Source organism: Pelodiscus sinensis, chromosome 1 (genome assembly GCF_049634645.1).
Source record: "Pelodiscus sinensis isolate JC-2024 chromosome 1, ASM4963464v1, whole genome shotgun sequence".
NCBI classification, from domain to species: domain Eukaryota; kingdom Metazoa; phylum Chordata; order Testudines; family Trionychidae; genus Pelodiscus; species Pelodiscus sinensis.
In genome coordinates, this window is record NC_134711.1 from 135,504,485 (window position 1) to 135,530,951 (window position 26,467).

General features: G+C 50.4%; 1 protein-coding gene across 2 annotated transcripts in view; it reads right to left on the reverse strand.

Annotated features, from left to right (window-relative positions):
* Nucleotides 1–3,800: 3,800 nt before the first annotated feature.
* The window catches only part of STYK1 (serine/threonine/tyrosine kinase 1), a 73,222-nt gene continuing 50,555 nt past the window's right edge, over nucleotides 3,801–26,467 (reverse strand). For both annotated transcript variants that reach the window (XM_075902852.1, XM_075902842.1), the window contains exons 9-10: nucleotides 18,182–18,278; nucleotides 3,801–12,625 (exon numbers count right to left, since the gene is read on the reverse strand). In XM_075902852.1, coding sequence (XP_075758967.1) covers nucleotides 12,421–12,625; nucleotides 18,182–18,278 — 302 coding nt within the window. In that variant the 3' untranslated portion in view covers nucleotides 3,801–12,420. The remainder of the gene's footprint in view (nucleotides 12,626–18,181; nucleotides 18,279–26,467) is intronic.

The window sequence follows — 26,467 nt, forward strand, 5'->3', positions numbered from 1 at the left end:
CTTGGCTACTTGCACAAGCACAGCCCCAACTGTGGATTTCCCCACCCCGAACTGGTTCCTGACAGAGCGGTAGCTGTCTGGAGTAGTGAGATGCCAGAGGGAAATGGCCATGCACTCCTGCACATTGAAAGCGGGTCTCATGCAGGTGTCCTGTTGCCTCCGGGCAAGAGAGAGCCATGTGCAGAGCTTCAGGAAGGTAGCTTTGTGCATGTGGAAGTTCTGAAGTCTCTGCTAATCATTCCATCTCTGCATGACGATGCGGTCTCACCAGTCCAAGCTTGTCTCCCTCCGCCAGGAGCAGCATTTCACTGTGTCCAGGGGACTGAGTGGTGGGCATAGTAGCATGAGCACCAGGACTTGCCTGAGCAGGGCCTGTGGGCCACGCTGAGATTCATCCTCCTCGTCCTCCTGCTCCAAGTCCTCTTCCTGGTGGAGCAACATGCAGGCACTCTCAAAGTTCTGTACCATGAGGTGCAGCACAAGAGCCATGAGCATGGCAATGCTTTGCAGCACCTCTGGCTCCATGGTGGTAATGCTGTGGCATCCGCACAAAAAGACATGTGCCAACTGAGGGTTCTTTTAGTTCACACAACAGCCGTGAGTATAGGGGAGCGCCTCAGGGACGCAGCTGACAGGAGCCCCTGTAAGCACCTGCTGTGGATTTTGGGACCCAGAAGACAGCAGAAGCATAGGCTAGATTGCCACGCTTCCCATGGTGCTGCCTTATTCTCTGCGTACAGGGTAGGCTCCGTAAATGTGGATGCGCTGCCTCAGACAACATTCGATTCATGCCGGTAATGGGGACACAGCCCCTCGCCTTCTCCACTTCAGGTGCCCAGAATTCACCCATAGTAGATTCAAGCTTATCTCGTGGAGTAGACATTCCCTGGCAGATAACCCCAGAGGTGCAGGAACCAAATCCCCAAGCAGATCAAATCTCCCAACCACTGAAAAGATCTGAGACCCATCCTTGCTTTCCCTCTTTCTTGCCAGCACGTCCCCGCTCCGTCTGCCCCCGCTTCCTTCTGTCCACTCCTGTCTCTCCCCAGGCTCCCACTGTGCAACTCATTGTCCTCCCCAACCAAGTGTCCCCTGCCATGCCCATCAACAGAATTTGAACAAGTAAAAAACAAACAAATTGCCCCAGCTCAGGCCACTGCTCACCTGTGGGAACGTTCAGAAGGGCTCTGGCCTCCCTTATGCCTCCCGCAAGGAGGTTTACAGGATCTGTCGAGAAAGGCTTTCTTTCTCGACAGTTCCCCCTCTAAACTGCCACTTTTTGCTGACAACGTGCTGAGTCGGCAAAACGCGGTGGCCATTTTTATGCAAATTAGGCACGGGATATTTAAATCCCTGCCTCATTTGCAATGTCGACCTGCCTAATCTGCATCTCTCTGCCGACAGAAGGATGCAGTCTAGACAGACCCATGGCGAACTGCTCAAATGCAGGGCTTCTTACAGCCCCTGACTGGAGACCTTTCCTAAATAGACCACAAACCAGTCACTCCGAGCGCTTCAGCCGTCAATCTGGCCAGCAGGAAATCTCATGAGCAAAACCCCTCCGACACCTCAGCTCTCCCTGTGCCACAATCAGCCCTGGGCCTAACACACAGGTGAGGGGTTATAGAAGCCAATCTCAACTCCCCACAATGGGTTCTCCTGGTTCCAAAAGACCAGCCATGGTTCCCAGTCAATTTACACTTTGGATCTTACCCACAAGATCACGCTGGGCCAATCCTTTAGAATCTAAAATCTAAAGGTTTATTAATAAAAGAAAGAAAAAGTGGAGTGTAAGATTATTAAGAAGAATACATTACATACACCAATCACCAAGTTCTTGATGCAGGCTCTCAGCAGAACGGTTAAAAACTGCTAGCTTAAAAGTCTCTGGTGTACATCCTATGTCAAGACAGATCAACCATCCTTTCCAGCTCTCTGTCCCTCGCAAAGCTGCATCTGGGATCAGTGGCAGAACTGAAGACCAAATGGAGTCTGCCTCATGGCACTTTATTTCCATTCCTGGTATCTTCCAAGCTGGAGCAGGTCACATGGCCAAGTGACCTATTCCTGTGTCCCATGCCAGCAGCCATTAGATACTGACTGGTTTGCAGAATTCCAGATGCATTCCTCAGGTGTGTATTGGTCACCTTGAGAGCCATTGTCTTTAGGGATGTGCTTGTTAGCATAATCATTCACAGGACATTCCTGGCCCATTGATCTGTTTCAGACAGAGAACCTTCCAGCATAAGTACAGAGTACATATTTATAACTCCACATACAGTACATGAGTAGCATATTCAGAATCAGTAGAACATAATCTTTTATTTGACACCTCACATGTCCCCCTTTGTATAGTCTTTGGGGCAAACGCCCCCCTTCAGTGCAATGGTGACCTGTCTGATCCCCTTAAAATCCAGTAACATGACAGCAGGTAAGTATTATTATTTTCCCTTTTTTGGATGGAGAAACTGAGGCACAGGATAATTAAGTTCCTTATCTGCTTTTTTTTTAACATCAGTGGAAAAACTCCCTTTGAGACCAAGCCTTAAATGATGGGTCCAATGTCACACTAGAAGTCTGTGACAGGAAGACCATTAAGAAAACCCCAGATCTTCACATTTCTAGCAATGGGGAGCACAGGCCACTGGCTGCATTGAGGAAGGGAGATCACCCTGAAACCACCAATCACCTAGTACAGGAACTCAGCAGTGAGGCTGCACCTGAGCCTGACATAGTGCAAGGGCTGGCCCTGCCCCTCTGTACCAGGTGTGGCTGGGCAGGCTCACCCCTGCATGAGTGCCTCAGGGATCAGTTTTGGGGCCAATTTTATTTCATCTTTTTATTGCTGACCTTGGCACCAAAAGTGGAAGTGTTCTGATAAAATGTGTGCATGACACGAAGTTGGGAGCTATTGCCAATTCAGAAAAGGATCGGGATATCATACAGGAAGATCTGGATGATCTTCTAAATTGGAGTGATAGCAATAGGATGAAATTTAATAGTGAGATTAAATTCACTATTAGGGATTAATAACAAGAATTTTAGTTATAAGCTGGGGACACATCAGTTGGAAGTAACGGAGGAGGAGAAGGACCTCGGAGTCCTGGTTGATTATAGGATGACTATGAGCCGCCATTGTGATATGGCCGTGAAAAAGGCTAATACGGTCTTGGGATGCATTAGGTGAGGTATTTCCAGTAGGGATAAGGAGGTGTTAGTGCCGTTATACAAGACATTGGTGAGACCCCATTTGGAATACTGTGTGCAGTTCTGGTCTCCCATGTTTAAGAAGGATGAATTCAAACTGGAACAGGTACAAAGAAGAGCCACTAGGATGATCCGAGGAATGGAAAACCTGTCTTATGAAAGGAGACTCAAGGAGCTTGGCTTGTTTACCTTAACCAAAAGAAGGCTGAGGGTGAACATGATTGCACTCTTTAAATATATTAGAGGGATAAATACCAGGGAGGGAGAGGAATTATTTAAACTTAATACCAATGTGGACACAAGAACAAATGGATATAAGCTGGCTAGTAGGAAGTTTAGACTTGAGATTAGACGAAGGTTTCTAACCATTAGAGGAGTGAGGTTCTGGAACGGCCTTCCAAGGGAAGTAGCAGGGGCAAAAGATTTATCTGGCTTCAAGATTAAACTAGATGGGTTTATGAAGGGGATGGTTTGAGATAACATGATCTTGGTAACTAATTGACCATTCATTATCAGTGGGAAATAGGTCAATGGAGGGATGATAGGAGTTACTATAGGGAACTTTCTGGGTGTCTGGCTGGTGAGTCTTGCTCACATGCTCAGGGTTTAGCTGATCGCCATATTTGGGGTCGGGAAGGAATTTTCCTCCAGTGTAGATTGGCAGAGGCCCTGGAGGTTTTTCGCCTTCCTCTGTAGCATGGGGTACAGATCACAGCTAGAGGATTCTCTGCATCTTGGGGTCTTCAAAGTATTTGAAGGCTTCAATATCTGAGATACTGGTGAGAGGATTATTCTAGGAGGGGTGGGTGAGATTCTGTGGCCTGCACTGTGCAGGGGGTCAGATTAGATGATCATCACGATCCCTTCTGACCTTGGAGTCTATGAGCCAAGTGTGGAGGATTAGTGTGGGGGTATCCAAATTAGGGCAATCTGAGTGTGGGTGGCTCAATGGAGATCTGGATGCACAGGGGCCCATGGGTGTGGGGGGGGTCCTAGGTATAGGGGCAATGGGACTCTAGTTGAGTGCAGTAGAGGAGTTGGAGGGAGGTGGGGCTTGGTGAGGGCTCCAAGTGTAGGGAAGCAGGGCTTGTCAGGGTGAGGGTTAGATGGGCCCACTTAACAGGGAGCTTCAGCTGCTGCTGAGGGGACACTGCCTGCTGGATTCCAGTTCCCCCTCTTCCTCTATCCCCTTTTCTTCTCCATTCCCTTCCTCTCATTCCCCATTCCTTCCCCACTGTCTCTTCCTTACACATCCTCACCCCCCTTCGCTCATTTCCCCTACGTCCCCCCCCCCCCACACACACACACATTCAACTCCACTGCCTGCACAGAACACAAGAAGCATGGGGGAAGAGGACAAGAAGTGGAGGGGACTGAGCAGCTATCTCTGCAGGGCTTAGTGGGCTAGCCAACACCCCCTCCCCATCACTACTCCACACACTGGCAACAGGGAGGGAGACTATGAGGAGTGTGTATGGGGAAAGGGCAAGGGGAGAGGAGACCCCAGCAGTGGGCCCAGTAGCAACTGGGCTGGGAAAGTGAAACCAAACCCACCCCCTCTCCACACACTAGCAAGAGAGTGGTGGGAGGATCGAACCAAGCAGGGAGAGTGCAAAGAAGAAGGGGGGCAGCCAGGAAGAAGCCCAGTTTGCCCACCTTGGGCCAAGCTGCAGGGAGGGGACTGGATAGGGTGAGGAACCAAGCAAGGAGGGGGCTGAGGAGGGGAAGAAACTGGCAAGCAGCAGCAATGCAGCAAGCTGGGGGGGGGTCTCAGCAGAGCAGGGCTGGCACTTCTCTTGGAGACATGCTGTAGTTCAAGCCTTGTGTCTGTGCCAGGCAGGTTTTGGGGCGGGCTGCTGAGGAGGCTCCCTGCTAACTCACCCTCCCAGCCACCCTGAACCGGCTAAACACTCCGCAGCAACCCTATGTGCAAGTAGGAGGCATGGAGAGGAGGGAGGGGCCAGCACAGCCCCAGTGTTGGGAGGGCACAGCCTCCCTTTGCCTTGCAGACCCGCTGCCCATGCCAGTATGGCCACTCTGGTGAATTAGTGGAACAAAATTCCTGTAACTATGGAGAATGAGGATGGATATGTGATGGGTCCTCCCCATTTGTCACCTGGAACCCTCCCCTCCCCTGAGCCAATGACCCACCAGCCTGGGCTTCCTCTCACACTGCATTGTTGTGACTAGCTGCAAAGCCCTCCAGCCTTTCCTTGCACCAGCATTCATACAGCTAGTGACACATCCAGATGCACCTACAAGCAGGCTCTCTGATTCACCCCCACATGGGAAAGCTACTCCCAGCTCCTCAGGCATTCAAACACCCCTAGCGTATAAACCCAAAATTATACTATCTTTCACTGCCCTGCAGAAACGCTGCGTACAGCATAAAATTCACCCCCTTTCTCAATGTGGAGAGGAATATGCAATCACCTTTTCTTCCTGAGCTGGGATTCCCATACAGCAATTGGTGCATCCAAGTAGTTTCCCAGTGTGCCCCTTTGCCTCTAGCCTCTGCACAGTGCTACCTTTCCCCAACCCCTGCCATTCCTGCCTGTGTCCCCAACCCCGCCCCTCCAATCTGTGCATCCAAAACTGCATTTTGCCCTATCCATCTTTAATCCCTGCACCCACTACCCTCCTGCACCCATACTGGGAAACTACTTGGATGCACCAAGGGCTGTGTGAGAATCACAACTCAGGAGGAAAAGGCTATTGCATATTCCTCTCCACATTGAGGAAGGGAGTGAATTTTAAATAAAAATAAAATAAAGATAAAGCAAAACCAAGTTTGTTAACATCTATCTTTTGTAGTTAAGCAGGGCCGGACTGAGGCATGGGCAAGCCGGGCAGCTGCCCACGGTGCCACCAATAGGGGGCATCTGATGGCAGCTGTAAGGTGTGCTGTGCCCGCAACACCAGCCAGCAGCGCCCTTCCCCTCACGGCCACGGGGCCCTGCACGTCCTGGTGCGCGCGCCAGCAGCAGTGGCTGGGCTGGGCATGCGCCGTGCGCCCCGGGGATGGGCCCATGCATGCGCCATGCGCCCGGGACTGGGCACCAAAAGGGCTCGGGCCAGCCCTGATGTTAAGTGATGATTACTGATAGCAAACAGATCAAAGCAGATTACCTATCAAATAAAATGCAAACTAAACTTGATATACAAAATGATGATGATGGAGACATTGATCAATGGATCTCATCCTCTGTCATGCCATTGGTAAGCAGCTAAGCCAGTCCTTGATCTGCAAATGCATAAAAATCTGACAACTACGGGTCACTCTTTTTAAACCTACGCTTTTTCTTGTATGTACTGACTCTTGAAGCATTTGTTCAATAGTTTCCCATCAGAACAATCTGTCTTGGTCTATCACTTCCAGATCACTGAAAAATGTGCCACATGACTTCAGATTGGCCTTTGAAATATCTTTATAACACTTACACAGACTGCCAACAGAATGTTTCCCACAAACCATCTTCAGAATCTGAGTCTCATCTGTGCTCATAACATAACCAACCCAGTGAAACTGCTTGTTCATAAGCATTTCTTCCATGCTTTATAATGCCACTCAGCTTACGGGCTGTGTTTGGAATTTTGTCCCATCAATTCATATGTGCAATCTTCCAGAGGCAGCATATGTGGAACTGATCAGATTTTGAAACTTGACATCAGAATAAGGCCCATAACTCCAAACCATACAGCAGGATAGTCAAGATAGCAGTTTACCAAGTGGTTATCTTCATATGACTGTAATCATTCCATATGCATTTGGCCAATCTTGCATCCTCAACTGAATAAGCCAATAACACAGAGTCATCAGAAAACAGGAGGTCACAAATAATTGTAGTGAACACTTTGGTGCAAGCTACTGGCAACTGCCAAGAACTGTTTGCAATTATATACTGATTTTGCTTTTTCCACTCCAAACTAAATACAAATAAATTCCATGCAATTGTCTTTTTTGTCAGTGTTTGTTGTTTATCAAATTTTCCATTCTGGCTGATAGTTTTTATCTTTTTAATTTTCCAAGATTTTCTTAATTTTAGCTGATCAAAGTCTCTGCTGCCCCTGGAATTTTCAGGCATCTTAAACACCTCTACCTCCCTTGCTATATTTTAGCCAAGTGAACTCATGCACTGGGCAACTTAAACTCTCTCTTGCAAAGGTATATGTGTCTATCCCAACAAAGTTCTGGTGGTGGTGACTGGTCTGCAGGGGTGCATCTACACTACACCTGTAGGTCGAAATACGATACACAATTTGAGCTATGCTAATTTTGAAATAAAGCGCTATTCTGACAAGTCCCTCGACCCTCATGGAACAAAAGTTACAGGCAGGGCTGGCCTTAGGTGGATTTGCCCAATTCCCCCGAAAGGGGCCTTGCGCCTAAAGGGTTCCCACGCCCTGAACCCAGAAGTGTGCCAGGCACCATGGGTGGCGAGTTAATATTCAGAACTGGGGGTCCTGCTCCAGCAATATTTGGAGCTCAGTCTCTCCCCTGGCTCTGCCTGGAGCAGTCCCTGACCCCCACCTGCCGGCCCCCCGCGAGTCCTCCCACCCCGGCCCGAGAGTGTTCCCCTTGGACCCATCCCTGCCATGCACGGCTCTCAGTGCAGTTCCCCCTCGCCAGCTGCTGCTGCCATGCACGGTGTTTGCAGGTGAGTGGAGAAGGATGCCCGGGCGTGACGTGACATTACGGCCCAGGACTTTACAACTACTCGGTGCTGCATGGTGCCCCTCAGCATAGCTCCGGGCTCGGAGTCCAGGGCCCCGCAAAGTGGAAGTCAGAAGGTAGGGGAAGGGGAAAACTGGGGGGAAGGGGAAGGAAAGGAAGGGGCTTGGGGAGAGGGGCGTGAGAGGAAGGGGCTTGGGGAGAAGGTGTGAGAGGAAGGGGTTTATGTGGGGACAAGGGGGACAAGGAGGGGAGAGGAAGGGACTTGTGTGGAGGGGGGGATGGGCGGAAGAGGAAGGGGCTTGTGCAGGGAGAGGGGAGGGAGAAGAAAGGGGAAGGCACCAAGGCACAGCCTGGAGGAGAGACAAATGGCAGGAGGCCAAGTACAGACAATGAGGAAAAGGGCAGGAGGGGAGGTGTCAGTGGGAGGTGGGACAGGGTGATGCTGGGAGAGGAGAGGGTAAGGGCATTGGGGGCTAGAGGGGAAAGGGGGAGGTGCTGGGAGAAGGCTTGAAAGAAGGGGTGGGCATGAGAAAGATGGGCATGGAGAAAGTCATGTGTGAGGGGACAGGGGCATGAGGATGGTGAGGGGGTGGGCGTCAGGGAAAAAGAGGGCAAAGGGGGCAGGAGCAGTAAGGGAAGGGGGAGGCACCAGGAGGGTGCAGGGCTAAGGGAAGGTGCAGGTACCAGGGGATTCTGGGGTGAAGCAGAAGGGCAGACACCTGCAGGGGTGGGACCACCACCAGAGGAGAGAGGCAGGGCAGGTGTGTAGAGGGAGGTGCTAGAAGAGAGGATGAGGAGGGGTAGCTCACATGATCAGAGTGGGGCTATTGGAGGAGTGGGCACAGGGGGAAGAGAAGGGCTGGTGGAGGGGGCAGGTCGCAGGAGGGCTGAGGGCAGTGAGAAGGGCAGGAGTCAGAACAGCAGAGGAGGGTGAGGGGTTGGGGGGCAGCAGGCATCAGGAGAGCTGATGGAGAAAGGGGAGGAGACATGGCAGCAGAGAGAAAAGGTAAAGGTTTATAAAATATTTATTAATAACTTGGGTGCCAAAGTGGAACATCCAAACAAGCAACATGAACTCAGTATAGGTGCACAACACAAAATCCATTCTGCTCATGGGAGGAAACTCTTAGGCTATGTCTACACTGGCAGCATCTTGCACAAGAACATATTGCACAAGAACACATCCACACTGCTATGTGCAAGCTGTGCTTTTGCGCAAGAGCATCCATGGCAGTGTGGACACTCTTGCGCAAGAAAGCTCCGATGGCCATTTTAGCCATAGGGGTTTCTTGTGCAAGATATCCCTGCCGAGGATCCACACTGCCCTCTTGCGCAAGAGAGCTTACGACTGTTAGAAAAGCGCTCTTGCGCAAGACACCCTCTTACCACTCTGTACTGTAAATTTCCTTGCACAAGAGCAGGTGGGCAGTGTGGCTTCTCTGTGGGTTCTTGAGCAAGAACGGTTGTACTTGCGCAAAAAGCTGCAAGTGTAGACATAGCCTTAGAGGGAACACTTCCCCCAGTCTCCCTGCCCCTGAGTTAATGTCATACACATTGGGTTAATGCAATTGCAGGATAGTTGCATGGGGGGGGGGGTTGGTGGGGGCCAAACTAATCCTTGTTGGTAGGAGGATGGTGAGAAAAGTCCTTCGAAAGGGGTGACATGACACCTTTTACTTCTGGTCATGTGTCCATCTTGCCCCGAGCATGTCACCTCCAGAGGCCTGGTTAATAGGGGTCAGGGAGTGTGGCTAATGGGGGTCGGGGTGTAGCTAACAGGGGTCAAGGGGTGTGGCTAATGGTGCACCACCAAAAATTATACAAATCTGCTGCCCCTGCTGGCCCCGGAGGAGTGTGTCAGCTGCCTCTGCCAAAAGCCGGCCCTGGTTATAGGGACACTGGAATAGCCCACCTGTAATTTCAAAATACATTTTGAAATAACGGACATGTTTAAAGACACAGAATAGCTATTTCTGGATACTACAGTAACCCAAAATAGCTCTGCTGTCTAGACGTAGCCCAGCTGTGCTATACTTCTTCCTGTGTGGTGTCCTCTAGTCCTTCTATTATGGGAACTAATGAAGAACTTTTCTTTATGCACCCTCTCCACCCCACTCATGCTTTTATAGATCTCTATCATATCCTCCCTCAGTCTCCTCTTTTCTAAGCTGAGAAGTCCCAGTCTCTTTAGCCTCTCTTCATATGGGACCTGTTCCAAACCTCTGATCATGTTAGTTGCCCTCCCCTCTCCCACCCTCTCTCTTCCCCTCTCTCACCTCCTTTTCCCAGTCTCCCCTAGTTTTGTTCAATAAAGAGAAATTCTATTTTTGGCCACACGTTGTCTTTATTTTGTACATCAGGAAGGGGGCTAGAGAGGGGTAAGTGGAAGGAGGTGAGGGAGGAATGGGGTACGAGTCCCCGATGGGGAGGACTGGGCTGGCTCTGTGGGTTTCTGGGGGTGGAAGCTCTCCTGCAGCCCCCCAATTGCCCTCTTTCCCCAGATGGCAGCCTGCGGCAAGTGCAGCCGGTCTGATGTCCGACTGCTGTGATGTGCCGAGTGTGGGCACTCAGGGCAATCCAAGTGAGGACTGCTTTGCAAGCGGGGCACCCTGAGAACTGTCTGTCCGGGGTGGGGGTCAGGTCCCTTTAAGCACAGCCCTCGGCTAGCCTGAGACAGCATCTTCACGCTCTAAGTCCTCCTGTGATGCCCTGCCGGCACTGCTTCCGGCCAGCCTTAACCCCGGTTCAGGGTCCACTTAATGTGGACATGCTAGTTCGAATTAGGAAAACACTAATTTGAACTAGTTTTTTAGTCTGGATGCGTTAGTTCGAATTAGCTTAGTTCGAATTAGCGCTGTAGTGTAGACATACCCTTAGAGTGAGAAATACAACCTGCACCACTCAAACACTGCTCTTGATTGGTTGCACTGAAGGGGACCAACCAAACAGAAGAAGGTAGTGCTCAGTTGGGTGGAGAGGGTGCATACAGAAAAGTTCTTCATTAGTTCCCATAAAGAAGGACTAGAGGACACCAAAGGAAAGGAATGGGTAGCAGGCTTCAAACTAGTAACAGAAAGTTGTTCTTCACAAAGCAAAGAGTCAACCTGTGGAACTCCTTGCTGCAGGAGGCTGTGAAGGCTACAACTAGAACAGAGTTTAAAGAGAAGTGAGATCAAGTCACGGAGGTTGGGTCCATGGAGTGGTATTATCCAGGGGGTAGAAGTGGTGTCCCTGCCCAAAGTTTGTGGAAGGCTGGAGAGGGATGGCACGAGACAAATGGCTTGGTCACTGTCTTCGGTCCATCCTCTCCAGGGCCCCTAGGGTTGGCCGCTGTCGGCAGACAGGCTACTGGGCTAGATGGACCTTTGGTCTGACCCAGGACGGCCATTGTAAGCTCAGGGCTCAGAGTCGGGGGTCTCAGTGAACCACCTTGATTTTCATGCACTCTTGCTCCCGGGTGGCCAGGCTGGCAGCTCTCCTGCCCTAGACGGCCACCTTCCTGTGCCTAGTGCGGAGATCGTGGATGAGGTCCACGATGTCCGCACTAGACCAGGCGGGTGCCCGCCTCTTGCGGTCCTGGGCAAGCTCCCGGGAGCTGCCAGCCTGGTCCCGGAAAGAGGGGGATGGTTAGGGGGCATCGGGTGGCTGGCTTGAGCCGTGCCAGGTGCAGGGTCTGCTGGCTGAGTGCTGGCAGGTTTGCACCTGGCACAGGCATCACAGCCCTTTAAGGGGTCCGGGGCCGGGAGGGGGGCAATAGAGTTTCCCTGGTGTTGGCCAGAGTGGCCACCAGGGAAAGCTGGGGAGGGCTAGCCTCCCACTACTTCGAATTAAGGGGCTACACACCCCTTAATTCAAACTAGTAAGTTCTAACTAGGCTTAGTCCTCGTAGAATGAGGATTACCTAGTTCGAAGTAAGCGCTCTGCTAGTTCAAATTAAGTTCGAACTAGCGGAGCACTAGTGTAGCGCCTATCAAAGTTAATTCGAAATAACGTCCGTTAGTTCGAATTAACTTTGTAGTGTAGACATACCCATGGGTATCCAGTAGGCTAGGCAGGGGAAGCTTTGCCTTCCTAAATCTCCAGGCATGGCCCAGCCCACACTCTTCCCCCAGAACACCTGCTCTGGGTGGGGAGACCAGAGCCGTGCACCCTTCTCCCTCCCCCGGTGCTCTAGGGCTGGGGCTGTGCCATGCAGCCTCCTCCCTCCCCTGGTGCTGGGAGGTTAGGCCTCGCCATGTGTCCTCTTCCCACTACAGGATCAGGGAGGCTGGGCTGAACATGTGCCCACCCACTCCCCTTCCCATGGCTGGAGGTGGGCATGTATGCAGCAGAAGGGGCAGGGCTGGAGGTGGAGCTGGGGGCTTGCCTCCTCCAGTCCTATCTTCACCAACTGCCCATGTTTATTCTGCAGTTTAAAAAGTGACGAGGAACCTCTCCCAATACACGCCCATTCTGAGCTCCAGAAGGGTCAGTCCATGGTATCTCCAAAGAGGGGCAAAGTTAGAGGTACAGTCCTTCCCAGTACTCAGAAGCATAATTCAGAGTATAGTGTAGTTCCTGGCAAGACTCCCCAAATCAACACCAGCTACATCAGCATAGAGTTCAGGCACTACCAGCTCAGGCACCTGGAGCACCACTTGGTCATTGCTGCTCTTGGCTGCTATTTGCAGGCGATGGAGCAATTCCGCAGGTGACGGCCGCTCTGTCGCACCCCACCGCCAGCAGGACTTCATGATACTATACCTGTAAGACAGGGGAGGGGTGAGACGCCAGAAATGAGGCACAAGATCCAAGTTATACTACAAAGGAATCCCCATCACACTCTGAAGACTCTGGAGACGGCACCTCGGGTTCACATATATACAGGCAGTCCCTGAGTTATGCGGATCCGACTTATGTCGGATCTGCAGTTACGAATGGGGCCTTCCCACTCCCTGGTCTACAGTAGACCAGGGAGAGGAAGCAAAGCGGCGGAACACGCGGGCAGCGGACAGCCCAGTCATGTCTGGGCTCTCCGCTGGCCGCGTGCTCCGCGGCTTTGCTCTGCTTTGCTCCCCGTGCCCCTGGGATGTCCGCTGCTCGCGTGTTCCGCCGCATTGCTCCCCGTCCCCCTGGTTTGCAGACCAGGGGGACGGGGAGCAAAGCAGAGCAAAGCTGCGGAGCACGCGGCCAGCGGACAGCCCAGACGCGTCTGGGCTGTCCGCTGCCCGCGTGTTCCGCCGCTTTGCTCCCCGTCCCCCTGGTCTGCAGACCAGGGAGACGGGGAGCAAAGGAGAGCAAAGCCGCGGAGCCCGAGGGCAGCAGGACAGCCACGGCGCGTCAGGACAACCCGGCAGCACCCCAGCTGCTCTGCCCCAGGCGTCCTGATTCAGCCACTACTGGTCAGTTTCAACAGCGGCTGAATCAGGACGCCTGGGGCAGAGCAGCTTGGGTGCTGCTGGGTTGGTCCAGTAGCGCCAAGGAGCGGCAGCGCTACTGGACCAACCCAGCAGCACCCCAGCTGCTCTGCCCCAGGCGTCCCCAAGTCAGCCGCTGCTGAAACTGACCAGTGGCTGACTACAGGAAGCCCCTGCCCCGGGCTTCCTGGAATCAGCCGCTGATCAGTTTCAGCAGCAGCTGACTTGGGGATGCCTGGGGTTCTTAAGCTGAATCTGTATGTAAGTCAGAACTGGCATCCAGATTCAGCCACTGTTGAAACTGATCAGTTTCAGTAGCGGCTGAATCTGGACGCCAGTTCCGACTTACATACTGATTCAACTTAAGAACAAACCTACAGTCCCTATCTTGTACGTAACCCGGGGACTGCCTGTACACAGCTAATGTAAGGGCTCTTTGAAAGTTGCACACTTGCTAGTGTAAGAATTCATCTTGGAGAATGGAATGGGATGGGGGAGGAGGGCTGGCCCTACCACGAGGCAAACTGAGGCAGCCACCTCAGGTGCCAGAATGTGGGGGGGCACCACTAGGACCCAGAGTGTAGAGAATTGTGTCTGCTGTTGGTGCATATGTAGGTAGCAGAGCAGTACTATGAGTGGAGTAGAACAGGAAGAAGGCAGAATTGAGACTTTGCAAAGTTTTGGCCTAAGCGAGAGGGCATAGAGGCATCGTTTCAGCTCCCCGCCTCAGGTGCCAAAATGTTGTGGGCCGGCCCTGTGGGGGAGGATAGGTCAAGATTTTTAAGCCATACCATGGCCTTCCTTACTGAGGCTACGGCTACACTGCGTTTTTTTTGCAGAAGAGGATATGCAAATCATGCTCGTATTTGCATATCTTCTTCCAATTCTTTTTGCAGAAGAGGTTTTGCAGATAAAAAGCCTTGTGTAGACGGGGCCATTTGTCGGGAAAAAAACCTCTTTCACACGATCCCTTATTCCTCAAAAATCGAGGGTTTCCAGGACTGAAGGGACAAGTTATTACCAAAGAGACTCCTGTACCATTTGAAAGACCTGATCACTGCTAGGATGTTTCCTCTAATTTCTGAGACTAAAAAAAGAAACAGGTTCAAATTGGGGTAGACAAATGAAATGACAACTCAGCACGACAGATGGAAGATGCAAGTGAAAAGAAATGATTGCAGGAGAAGGAAAGAGACTTTTGGGCAAAGTTTCATAAAGTAGAGTTCCAAAGAGATTAAAAGGTACTGTTAGAACACATCTTCTCTGTCCTGCCAGAACTCTATGGCCAATAAATGACTGCTGCCTTGTCAATTCTCCGTGCTTTTTTTCTGAGTCTTATTTTAAGTGTCCAAAGTAACTGGCTTCCTCAGTTTCCTTCCTTCCTACAGTCTGATAGGCCTTGGGCCTAATTTTAAAGATATTTAGGCCCCTACCTCCTATTGACTTTGTGGGAGTTAGGTGCCCACATAGCTTCTTTAAAAAATCTGTCCCGTTGTCCCTCAATGTTAAGTCCACCATATCTAGCCTCAATTTTCCTTTATAAACAACAAGAAGTCCCGTGGCACCTTTAAGACTAACAGATTTATTGGAGTATAAGCTTTCGTGGGCAAAGATTCACTTCATCAGATGCATGTGTAAGGGGACTTAGCCTCTTACTAAAACTCTGTGGGAGTTTTTGGTTCGCCAGCTCTCAGTATCAAAAGGGGAAGGGTCCATGAGAAATCAGGGCCCTGAGACTGACAGACCCCAGAGACAATGGAAAGCAGCCAACACTCCAGCTCGGCCTGATTGACAGGTTGGACAGGCCAGTGAGAAAAGTAAGAGGCCAGGTCCCGTCCTCTGTGTGAGCTGGGATTTTCTGGGTCTCTCTGAGCAAGGAGAGAGAGCTAAGAAGAGCAAGCTGTGCTAAGGGGCAGTCCTGCAGAAACAGAGCCAGGCACACACAGCCCAAGAAGCGCAGACCCTGTGTTGAGCAGCAGAATGGCAGTGACCAGAGAGCCAAAGGGGGCAGAGAACAACACAAGGAGCTGGAGGCTGGCAAAGCAGCACAGCCTGCAGCTGGGTATGGTGAGCAGCTGGGACCAGCAAAGTGGGAGGAGAGGCTCTGGGCAGGGAGACACCGCCAGCCAAGATGCCCTGCAGGCCAGACTGGGAGAGGGGTCCTGCCACCTAGTCTGGCCGCTCCGTGGTCAATATCAAAGGCATTTGTCGACCGCCCCGGTAAATCTCATCCCATGAGGCATAGTGGGGTGGTTGACAAATGCCTTTGATGTCGACCGTGGAGCGTCCAGACTAGCATGCTGAGCTGACAAACAGCTGATCGGCTCAGCTCAGCAGCCATTTTAATTTAAATGAAGCAGCGATTATTTAAATCGCTGCTTCATTTGGGTATGTCTAGTAAACTAATCTACATGGCTCTGGCGACAGAGCCATGTAGTCTACACATACTCCTAGAGCCTGAGGCCGTGTGGTCACTGCCAGAGCAAGCATGTCCAACCTGCAGCCCCCCTGCAGCACAGCCAGGGTTTGAGAGAGCCCTGGGACCTATAAGGAACAGACTGTGAACTGTCCTTACACTCTGCAGACTGCTGTTTGTGATGTCCCCGTGCTACAGAGAAGGACTGCGTGTTCTCATTTAACCTTTCTCATTTTTTCTTATTCTTTTCTCTTTAATCAGTTGATGTTTAATAAATTGTATTTGCTTTGAACTGTATGAAATGATCACTGGGCCAAGAAAGCATCCAGTGTGAAGAGAGCACCCCGGAGTGGGGACACCCTATCCCCTGCCCCAAGTGACTACAAGGTTGGGGATTAAGCCCCAGGAAACCTGGGCCCAGCTTTGTTGGGGTTTTGAGGACTCTGCTACTCAGGAGAGTGGAAGGGGAGCCCTCAGGATCAGAGAGGCCATTAGGTAAAGGAAGTGGGAGTGGGGACTCAGATCCTTTCGTTGGTCCATTTCACCGGGGTGGTATAGAAGCCAGGAAAGTTCCCCACAATAGTGGGACCATTCCCCTGCTTACACATGTAGTTGAAATTCCAGGGCTACGTCTAGACTGGCATGATTTTCCACAAATGCTTTTAACGGAATAGTTTTCTATTAAAAGCATATGCGGAAAAGAGTGTCTAGATTGGCACGGATGCTTTTCCGCAAAATCACTTTTTGCGGAAAAGCGTCCGTGCCAATATAGACATGCTTTTGCGCAAAAAAGCCCCGATCGCCATTTTCGCCATCGGGGCTTTTTTGCGCAAAACAAAAGACTTTTGCCCGAATGGGAGCAGCATAGCATTTCCGCAAGAAGCACTGATTTCTTACATGAGATCGTCAGTGTTCTTGAGGAAATTCAAGCAGCCAGTGTAGACAGCTGACAAGTTTTTCTGCAAAAGCAACTGCTTTTGCGGAAAAACTTGCCAGTCTAGACACAGCCCAGAGGTATAAATATACAGAGACATGAAAAGAGTACCAACCAAGAGTAAGGCTAGAGCTAACAAGGTCAATTCAGTCAGAGAGGATGAGGCCCACTTCTAGCAGCTGATGTGAAGGTGTGAACACCTAGTGCCACCCAAACTGCAATGCTTCCCCCAGTGTTCCCTGGAGAGTGCCACATACCACCTACCCCTCCCAAGCAGCTCTAAGAGCTGCTTGGACCATGTCACATGGCACCTCAGCCACCATGTAAAGGACTCAGGGCTCCAGACAATGCTGCTGCCACAGCAGTAGCAGCTGGAGCCTCATGCCCCTTTGAATCACTAAGCCCTGGAGCAGTTGCCCCTTTGTCCCCCATGTTAGGAAGCCTGTCTCTACCCATCCTGACTAATAGCTATGGATGGAACTGTCCTCCATGAACTTGTCTAATTGTTTAATCCAATTATATTTTTGACTTTCACAACATCCCCTGGCAATGAGCTCCACAGGTTGACTGTTAATTGTAAGAGGAAATACTTCACTGTGCTTGTTCTGCCTATTGATTTCATTGGGTGACCCCTGGTTCCTGTGTTTTATGAAGATGTAAATAACACTTCTTTATTGGCCTACTCCACACCACTCATGATTTTATACCTCTATGACATTCCTCCCAGCCATTGTTTTCCAAACTGAACTGTCCCAGGGTTTTTAATCTCTCCTCATATGGAAGCCGTCCCAGATCCCCAAGCATTTCTGTGGTCTTTTTCTGTACTTTTCCCAGTTCTAATAATACAGCTTTTCTGAGAAGTAGAGATGACCAGAATTGTACACAGAACATATGATGTGAACATACCAAGAATGTATATAGTAGAATTATATTTTCTGTTTTATATATACACCTTTCCTAATAGTTCACAAGCTCTCTATTTAAATCTTTCAGCTCCAGGCTATCAGCATCTTCTTGGTAGCAAAGTTCTCAGGGGTGTATACTAAATTACAGATATAGACTGAGACTGAAAAAAAAGAAGAAAACCCTCAGTAAGCAGTAGTGAGGAGAGTGAGAGATCTAAGAGTAGGTGTAAATGCTGGAAGAGTGGTGTACAAACTATGGGTGAGGAGGAGGGTATCACCCACTGAGAAGAAGAGGTTCTCTGGAAGGAGCACATAGAAACTAGCATCCCACAGAACATGCTGCCTTAATAGTGGGAGCAGAATGGGTATTGTGGAGTTGGCGCAGAATGAATAAAATAGTTCTCCCATGTCACAAACAACATGAATGCCCTGGCCAGCAGTTGCCACTCTCTAGCATCCAACTCTAAAAGCAGTACTGTCACCAATACCGGCACAGAAGTAAGGGATTACTTCAGATTATGTGTAATGGAGGTATGGAGGGGGGAGGCGTGGAGTGAGGCAACAAATTCCATATATGGTAAGTTTCTCTGTAAAGATCTGAGCTGGGAACAGAGTTGGGAACCACTAGAACAAGAGGAAGCCTCTTACATAGCTGGTTGGCAGGTTGAGGGCCTCTTCATGATCTTCCATTTCTGAAGGTGTTGTAGGATATCAGAAGGTGGCACCTCAGGAAATGGTGGAGCCCCTGGAAGAGAAAAATTAAACACAGCAAGTTAAAACTATCAGGGACAATGCTCTCCAGGTTCCAGAACCTACATGAGACCGACCAGAAAATGTACAAAGCCAACTTTCCTTTTCCCTCAGAGAAGTGCGAGGTGATAAGTCACGAAAGATTCACATCTGGTGGTTGGAGCAGGTAATAGTAACATCAGTAGCTAGATTAGGGTAGCCATTTGTCCAGAATCATTCTTTTAAGATCGCTATCCCAAACAAAATTATTTTTGGGGGAAGTCAGTGGATGTGCTATCCCTTGACTTTAGCTAGGCTTTTGATACGGTCTCCCACAATATTCTTGCCAGCAAGTTAAGGAAATGTGGATTGGATAAATGGACGATAAGATGGATAGAAAGCTGGCTGGAAGGTCGGGCCCAGTGGGTAGTGATCAACGGCTCGATGTCAGGATGGTGGTCGGTTTCTAGCGGAGTGCCCCAAGGTTCAGTTCTGGGACCGGTTTTGTTCAACATCTTTATTAATAACCTGGATGAGGGGATGGATTGCACCCTCAGCAAGTTTGCAGATGGCACTAAGCTAGGGGGAGAGGTAGATACGCTGGAGGGCAGGTATAGAGTCCAGAGTGACTTAGACAAATTGGAGGACTGGGCCACAAGAAATCTGATGAGGTTCAACAAGGACAAGGATAGAGTCCTGCACGTGGGAGAGAAGACTCCTAAGCATTATTACAGGCTGGGGACCACTGGCTAAGTAACAGTTCTGTAAAAAAGGATCTGGGGATTACAGTGGATGAGAAGCTGGACATGAGTCAACAGTGTATCCTTGTAGTCAAGAATGCTAAGAGGAGCATTTCCAGCCGATCCAGAGATGTGATTATTCCTCTTTATTCGGCTCTGGTGAGGCCACATCGGGAGTATTGTGTCCAGTTCTGGGCCCCCAATTACAGGAAGGATGTGGATGCATTGGAGAAGGTCCAGCAGAGGGCAACCAAAATGATTAGGGGGCTGGAGCATATGACTGAGGAGAGGCTGAGGGAGTTGGGTCTATTTAATATGCAGAAGAGAAGCGTGAGGGGGGATTTGATAGCAGCCTTCAACTTCCTGAAGGGAGGTTCCAAAGAGGCTGGAGAAAGGCTGTTCACGGTAGTGACAGATGGCAGAACAAGGAAAAATGCTCTCAAGTTGTGGTGGGAGACGTCCAGGTTAAACTAGTTTCCGCTTGACAAAGCCCTGGCTGGGCTGATTTAATTGGGATTGGTTCTGCCTTGGGCAGGGGGCTGAACTTGATGGCCTTCTAAGGTCTCTTCCAGCTCTATGATTCTTTGTAACCACCCTAAGCCACAGCATGGCACTGTGCAGCATAAAAGGCCAGATGGAATGGGGGGAAAAGGTGAAGAATAAGGGTGACATACTGTGGTCATACACAAGAACTGCAACCTTTTAACACCACAAATTCTTTATTCTTTTTTGGCTTTTCTTATCTCACTAGCCAATTAGCCCGTCATAAGACGGGATTTTCAGGTCTCTCCTCCGTCGGTCTTCTCTCCTGAGCCTCCGGTCTCTCGCTCCGTCTCTCTCAGCTCTCCTCCTCCTACTGCCTCTCTCTCTCTGTCTCTCTTTTTCTCTTCTCCACCGCCTCCTGCCTCTTACTTGGGGGACCGCGGAGTCCAAACGGTCGCTTGCGCCATGTGCTCCCCCGTGGCGGCCTGGCTGAGCAGCGCAGAAGTCAGCAGAGCGCCACTGTGGAAGGTGAAAGGGGGCGGGGCAGTGACATACATGGCCAGGGGGCGGGGCTGTGTATGTCACTGACCCACCCCCCCTTTCCCTTCCGCCGCGGGGGAGTCCAAATGGCCCCTTGCGCTGCTAGCTCCCCCGGCAGCCCAGCTGAGTGACCCAGCAGGAGGGGAAGGGGGGGCGGTGACTTACATGGCCCCACCCCCTGGCTGTGTACGTCATCGCCCTGCCCCCTTCCCCTCCCTCTGTGGTGGCTCGGCTGAGTGTTGTGTGCTCAGCCGGGCCGTCATGGGGGAGGAGGGGTGGGGCTATGATGTACACGGCCAGGGGGCGTGGCTGTGTACGTCAGCATTACGGACTCACAGACACTGAGCTACTATATATATATGATATATCTACTCTACAGAGTTCCCCCCCCCCAAAAAAAAACCTTCAAATACATCCACATTGCAATCACGTTCTTTCAAAAGAAAATCAAAAGACCAGAGGGGTTTTTCCAGCATTGGCAATCCTAATTCCATGAGGAAGAAGCCTTTTTCCAAAAGAGCTCTTTCAAAAAAAGGCTTGTGTGGATGGGGAAGAAGGAGTTCTTTTGAAAAAAGAGGAAAGAGAAAAAAGCACAGGTGCCCTGGTAGCATCAGTGTGGATGCTATCTTTCAAAAAAGCAGATGGCTTTTTCAATGCGCTTTGGCAATGTGGATGCTCTCTTTCAGAAGTAGTTTTTTTGGAAGATCTCTTCTAGAAAAGCTTCTTCTGAAAGAAGCCTGCAGTCTACACATAGCCTCTTTCTTCCCATGTTTGTCAGGCCAGAAAAAGAGCCATGTTTTTTGATTTGCCATAAATTGCATCCTTATCTGGGGAATAAGAAGATAACTGTTTGAAAAGCCCTGCTAAAATGTGCTTATTATCAGAAATGGAAAATGTACGGATAGGATATCACAGAGTTAAAAGAACCTTTAATTTCTAGGACAATGTTTCTAGACTAAATAGTGGGGCTGGATTGCTCAGGAGTATTCAGGAATAGATACAGAGAGTAGCTGCAGAAAGATATTCTCATTTGAAGGCTATTCTGTTGTCTCTGTGAAGTGAGTTGTAGAGGTCTCAGAACAGTCCCTTAGCCAAGATAGGTGACCACATGACAATAAGACTTCATGGCCATTTCCCACACATGCTCGATGCTGACGTTGCATGTGATATCAACAGAATGTAGCCATACTACCAATGTAATTCAGGATCATAAGTCAAAATCTCCAACCTTGGGTACCTAAGGTCAGGCACCTGAATCCACATATATGTTCCTAAATAAGGGCATGTCTTCACTACAGGCTGGATCAAGGTGCAGTGATCGATCCAGCAGGGATTGATTTATCGTGTCTGGTATAGATGTGATAAATCAACCATCAAATGCTCTCCTGTCAACACCAAAACTAGACAAGTAAGTGCAGTTTACAGGAAACCCTAACCCTACGTCTCGGCTTGACATAGCCTGGCTGGGTTGTTTTAGATGGGATTGGTCCTGCCTAGAGCGGGGGGCTGGACTTGATGACCTTCTGGGGATTCTTCCAGTTCTATGATGAAGAGGTTACTCACCTTCGGTGCAGTAACGATGGTTCTTCGAGGTGTGTCCCCGTGGGTGCTCCACGTCTGGTGTTGGGCTGGTCCCGGCGCCGCGAATTGGAGCTTGCCATAGCTGTGATCGATCGGGTCACGCATGCGCGAGCAGTCTTCGCGCCGTTGAACAGCCACGCGCGACCCGGTCCCCGCCAGTTCCTCTCACCGCCATCTGAAAAAGATAATAGAACAAGATTCCGTAGCGGGGAGGAGGGCGGGTCGTGGAGCACCCACAGGGACACACCTCGAAGAACCATCGTTACTGCACCAAAGGTGAGTAACCTCTTCTTCTTCTTCGGGTAGTCCCCGTGGGTGCTCCACATCTGGTGACTCCGGAGCAGTAACCCACTAAACGTGGGCTACGGAATCACTAGTGTTGTGGTTTGGCAGCACTGCTGAGGCTAGTGCCGAATCAGAAGCCAAGCGCTGCACTATTGCGTAATGCTTTGAGAAAGTCGTGTTGGAAGACCATGTAGCAGCACGACATATGTCGCGTAATGGGACTCCTCTGACAAAGGCCGTTGACGTAGCCATTGCTCGCGTAGAATGGGCTCTAGGCTGTGATAAAAGCGGTTTCTTAGACCTGCTGTAGCAAGTAGTAATACAAGAGACGATGATCTTCGAGATACGTTGAGCAGATAGGGCTTGACCCTTCAAGTGTGGAAACAATCAGACGGTCCGTTTTCCTAAAACCACGGGTTCTATCTATGTAGAAAGCTAGTGCCCTACGGACTTCCAGCGTGTGCAAGAGAGCGTCCTGTCTTGACATGTGAGGTTTTGGGTAAAAGCATGGCAGAACTATCGGTTCATTGATGTGAAACTCAGTACAGACCTTCGGTAGAAAAGCTGGGTGTGATCTCAATGTTACAGCATCCTTAGAAAAAACTGTATATGGGGGTGATGACATCAGTGCTGCGAGCTCACTCACCCTACGTGCCGACGATATCGCAAGGAGAAAAAGTACTTTCATTGTGAGGTCTGGCAACAGAGCGGTTGCTAGAGGTTCAAACGGGGTTCTTGTTAGAACATCTAGGACCAAGTCAAGACTCCACGCAGGTGGCGGGGGCCTAACTGGTGGATTGAGGTTAATGAGGCCTTTAAAGAATCTTGCCACCATAGGGTGGGAAAAGACTGACTTCCCTTCGATGGGCCGATGGAAGGCCGCAATTGCCGCTGCATGAACTCTAAGCGATGATATGGATAGACCATTCGTCTGCAGCTGGAGAATATAATCCAGTATGACATTCAGTGGTGAAATAAAGGGGTCGAGGTCCTTAGGAGCGCACCAGCGGGTGAATCTCGACCATTTTGAGAGATAGGTCTTTCTAGTCGATTCTTTCCTGCTATAGAGCAAGATGCGCTTTACCTGGTCTGAGCAAAGCATCTCGGATGTGCTGAACCATCTATCATCCAGGCTGTCAGGTGAAGGGTGTCCAGCCTCGGATGGAGAAGGGAGCCGTTCTGTTGCGACAGTAGATCCGGTAGATGAGGGAATCGGTACAGTATCCGAGTCGAGAGCTGCAGGAGGGTCGAATACCACGGTTGTCTGGGCCAAGCTGGGGCTATGAGCAGTAGTCGTGCCTTGTCCATGACAACCTTCTCTAGTACCCTGGGAATGAGCACAACAGGAGGGAATGCATATAACCGTGATGTTCCCCAGTGAAGAAGAAACGCATCTCCCAGGGAGTGCGCGCCCACTCCCGCTCTGGAGCAGTAAGCTCTGCATTTCGCATTGGTCTTTGTGGCAAAGAGATCTATGTCCGGTTGACCCCAGCGGTGAAAAAGGGGCCGGAGGACATCCGTACGAATTACCCACTCGTGGTCCTGATAAAAATGTCTGCTTAGTGCATCCGCGATAGTGTTTTCTGCACCGGGTAAGTATGCAGCGACAAGAAAAATGTCGTTTCGAATGCACCAGTTCCACAGTCGAACTGCCTCTGCACAAAGGGATCTGGAGCGAGCACCGCCTTGTCTGTTCACATAATACATCGCTACGATGTTGTCTGTTAGAATCCTTGTCGTTGTGCCTTTTATGTGCCGCTTGAACCACCTGCATGCATGAAATACTGCCCGCAGCTCTAGGAGGTTGATGTGCAACAACATCTCTGCTGGGGACCAGCGGCCTTGAGCCTTTTCGGTACCCATGTGAGCGCCCCAGCCCATGAGAGACGCGTCCGTGGTTATCTCTCTTACGGGTTGCGGAGCGTGAAACGGAACCCCTAATAACATGTTGCTGGGGTTGACCCACCAGTGCAGGGACTGTTTGACCTGCATGGGGATCCCCACGGTTTTGCGAATGCTGTGTCTGAGGGGATTGTACATGGTGGCCAGCCAATGTTGTAGGCACCTTAAGTTTAATCTTGCGTGCCGCACGATGATCGTAGTAGCCGCCATATGACCCAGGAGCTGCAGGTATACGCGGACTGGTAGCATAGGGGACTGCAAAGTCGTTGTCACCAGGTCTTTTATGACCTGGAAACGCTCTACCGGCAAATGCACTCGCTCCTCGAGTGAGTTTAGCCAAGCTCCTATGAAGGTAAGGATCTGCGTCGGTTGCAGTCGGGATTTTTCTGTGTTTACAACGAGGCCGAGAGATTTGAATAGGACTAGAGTGACCGTCACCATGTGAGAGGTCTCCGCCTGAGTGCGACCCTTGAGCAGGCAATCGTCTAGGTAAGGAAAAATTGCGACTCCTATTCTGCGTAGGTGGGCCGCTACTACCGCTAGAGTCTTGGAGAACACCCTCGGTGCCGATATAAGGCCAAACGGAAGTACTTTGAATTGGAAGTGGTTGTTGCCTACCACAAAGCGGAGGAATCGTCTGTGTGCCACATGGATTGAGATGTGAAAATAAGCGTCCTGCAGATCTAGGACTGCGAACCAATCTCCTTTGTTTAGTGCCGGCATGATCTTGACCAGCGTGGTCATTTTGAAGCGCTGTTTGCGAATGAAGCAATTTAGACCTCTTAGGTCGAGGATTGGCCTCCAACCCCCTGACTTTTTGGGGACCAGGAAGTACCTGGAGTAGAACCCTTTTCCGCGAAACTCCTTCAGGACCTGTTCTATGGCACCTATGCTTAGAAGGTGAAGGATTTCTTCTCGAAGAACGGTCTCGTGGGATGGGTTCACGGTAAGAGCTAAGGTTGGGGGGGGAGTGGGGGGAACTGAAATGAATGGGATCGAGAGGCCTGATGTTATCAATTCTAGGACCCATCGGTCCGACGTGATGCTGGCCCGCTGATGTATGTATGGCTTCAGTCGATGGTTGAATGTGTTGGGAACACGCTTCTGTGTAATGACCACTGGAGGCATGTTCGAGTCCTTGGCATGGGAGTCAAACCTGCTGCCTAGGAGCAGGTCTGGGTGGTGGACGATTTTGTTGTTGTTGTTGGCATTTGCGTTGCGGGCGCTGTCGAAATTTAGGCTGTTCAGGTCCACGCTGCTGTTGCTTATATGAGGAATAGTCGTACCTCCTTTGAAATGGATAGTATCTCCTTTGTCTGAAGGGTGGCGTGTACATACCCAAAGTTCTGAGGGTAGTACGTGAGTCCTTCCCCGAGTGTAGAATTTCGTCGGTTGTGGAAGCGAACAGCTTTTGCTTATCGAAGGGCAAGTCCTCGACTTTGGTCTGTAACTCCCTAGGAGCTCCTGCCGACAACAACCATGAGGCTCTACGCATAGCGATGCCTGAAGCCATGGCTCGCGCTGCGGTGTCCGCTACGTCCGCGGCGATTTGAAGGGATGTTCTGCATGCCGCGAACCCTTCCTGAACTATCGCTTTCAGAAGAGGTTTCTTACTGTCTGGAAGGTGTTGCATGAGTTCAGGAAGCTTGGAATAGTTATCAAAATTATGGTTTGATAGGAGCGCAGCGTAATTAGCAATGCGGAGGAGTAAGGTTGAGGAAGAATAGACCTTACGTCCGAATGAATCCAACTTTTTAGAGTCCTTGTCCGGAAGGGAATTTCTAAATTGCGGAGTCTTTGCCTTATGGCGGACTGCATCGATGATCAACGAATTAGACTGGGGGTGATTAAAAAGAAAGTCCAGACCTTTTGATGGAACGAAATACTTTTTGTCCACTCTTTTGTTAGTAGGTGGCACTGATGTTGGCGTTTGCCAGATATCTTCGGCCACCTCCATAATGGCTTCATCTATCGGTAGGGCAATCCTCCGCTGTTGTTTCGGGTGCAAATTTTTGAACAGTTTATGCTGTTTTCCTTGGGTCTCAGTAATCTGCACCTCTTGGGATTGTGCTACCCGTCTAAAAAGATCTTGGAACTCTTTTAGATCATCAGGGGGTGACGTCTCGTCCGGAGTTATAGCTTTGACAGGCGAATATACTGAAGAATTAGCATTAGGAGACTTGTCTGGTTCTGACTCAGAAAGTTGTCCCTCCTCCAGGTCTGACTGCTGTGACCTGGGGGTCGGGGATCGTGGGGGTAATGCAGGCCTCCGCAAGGGCTGTTCCTGATGTCTAGAATGTGTGGAACATGGACTTATTGAACGACAGGAGCATGGTGACCTACAGCGAGATCGCGACCGACTACAGTGAGAAATTTCGTCATAATAACGGCTACGGTAATGCGAGGCATGACGAACAGAGTGTGAAGGTGACGAGTGTTTCGAGGATCTAGCGCTTCCGTGCCTGTCATAGTACGAATGCCGTGACGAGTATCTGGAAGGAGACCGAGACCTGGAGCGCCTATGGTGCGAACAACTACGTTCCCTATGGTAGTGATGATGAGAAGACGCACTGCGGTTATAATGCTTCCTATGACCCATATTGTGATCAGCATGAGTAGAGAGGTGAGGGGATGTCACCGGAGAGGGTGAGAGAGAGAACACCTGAACATCTGC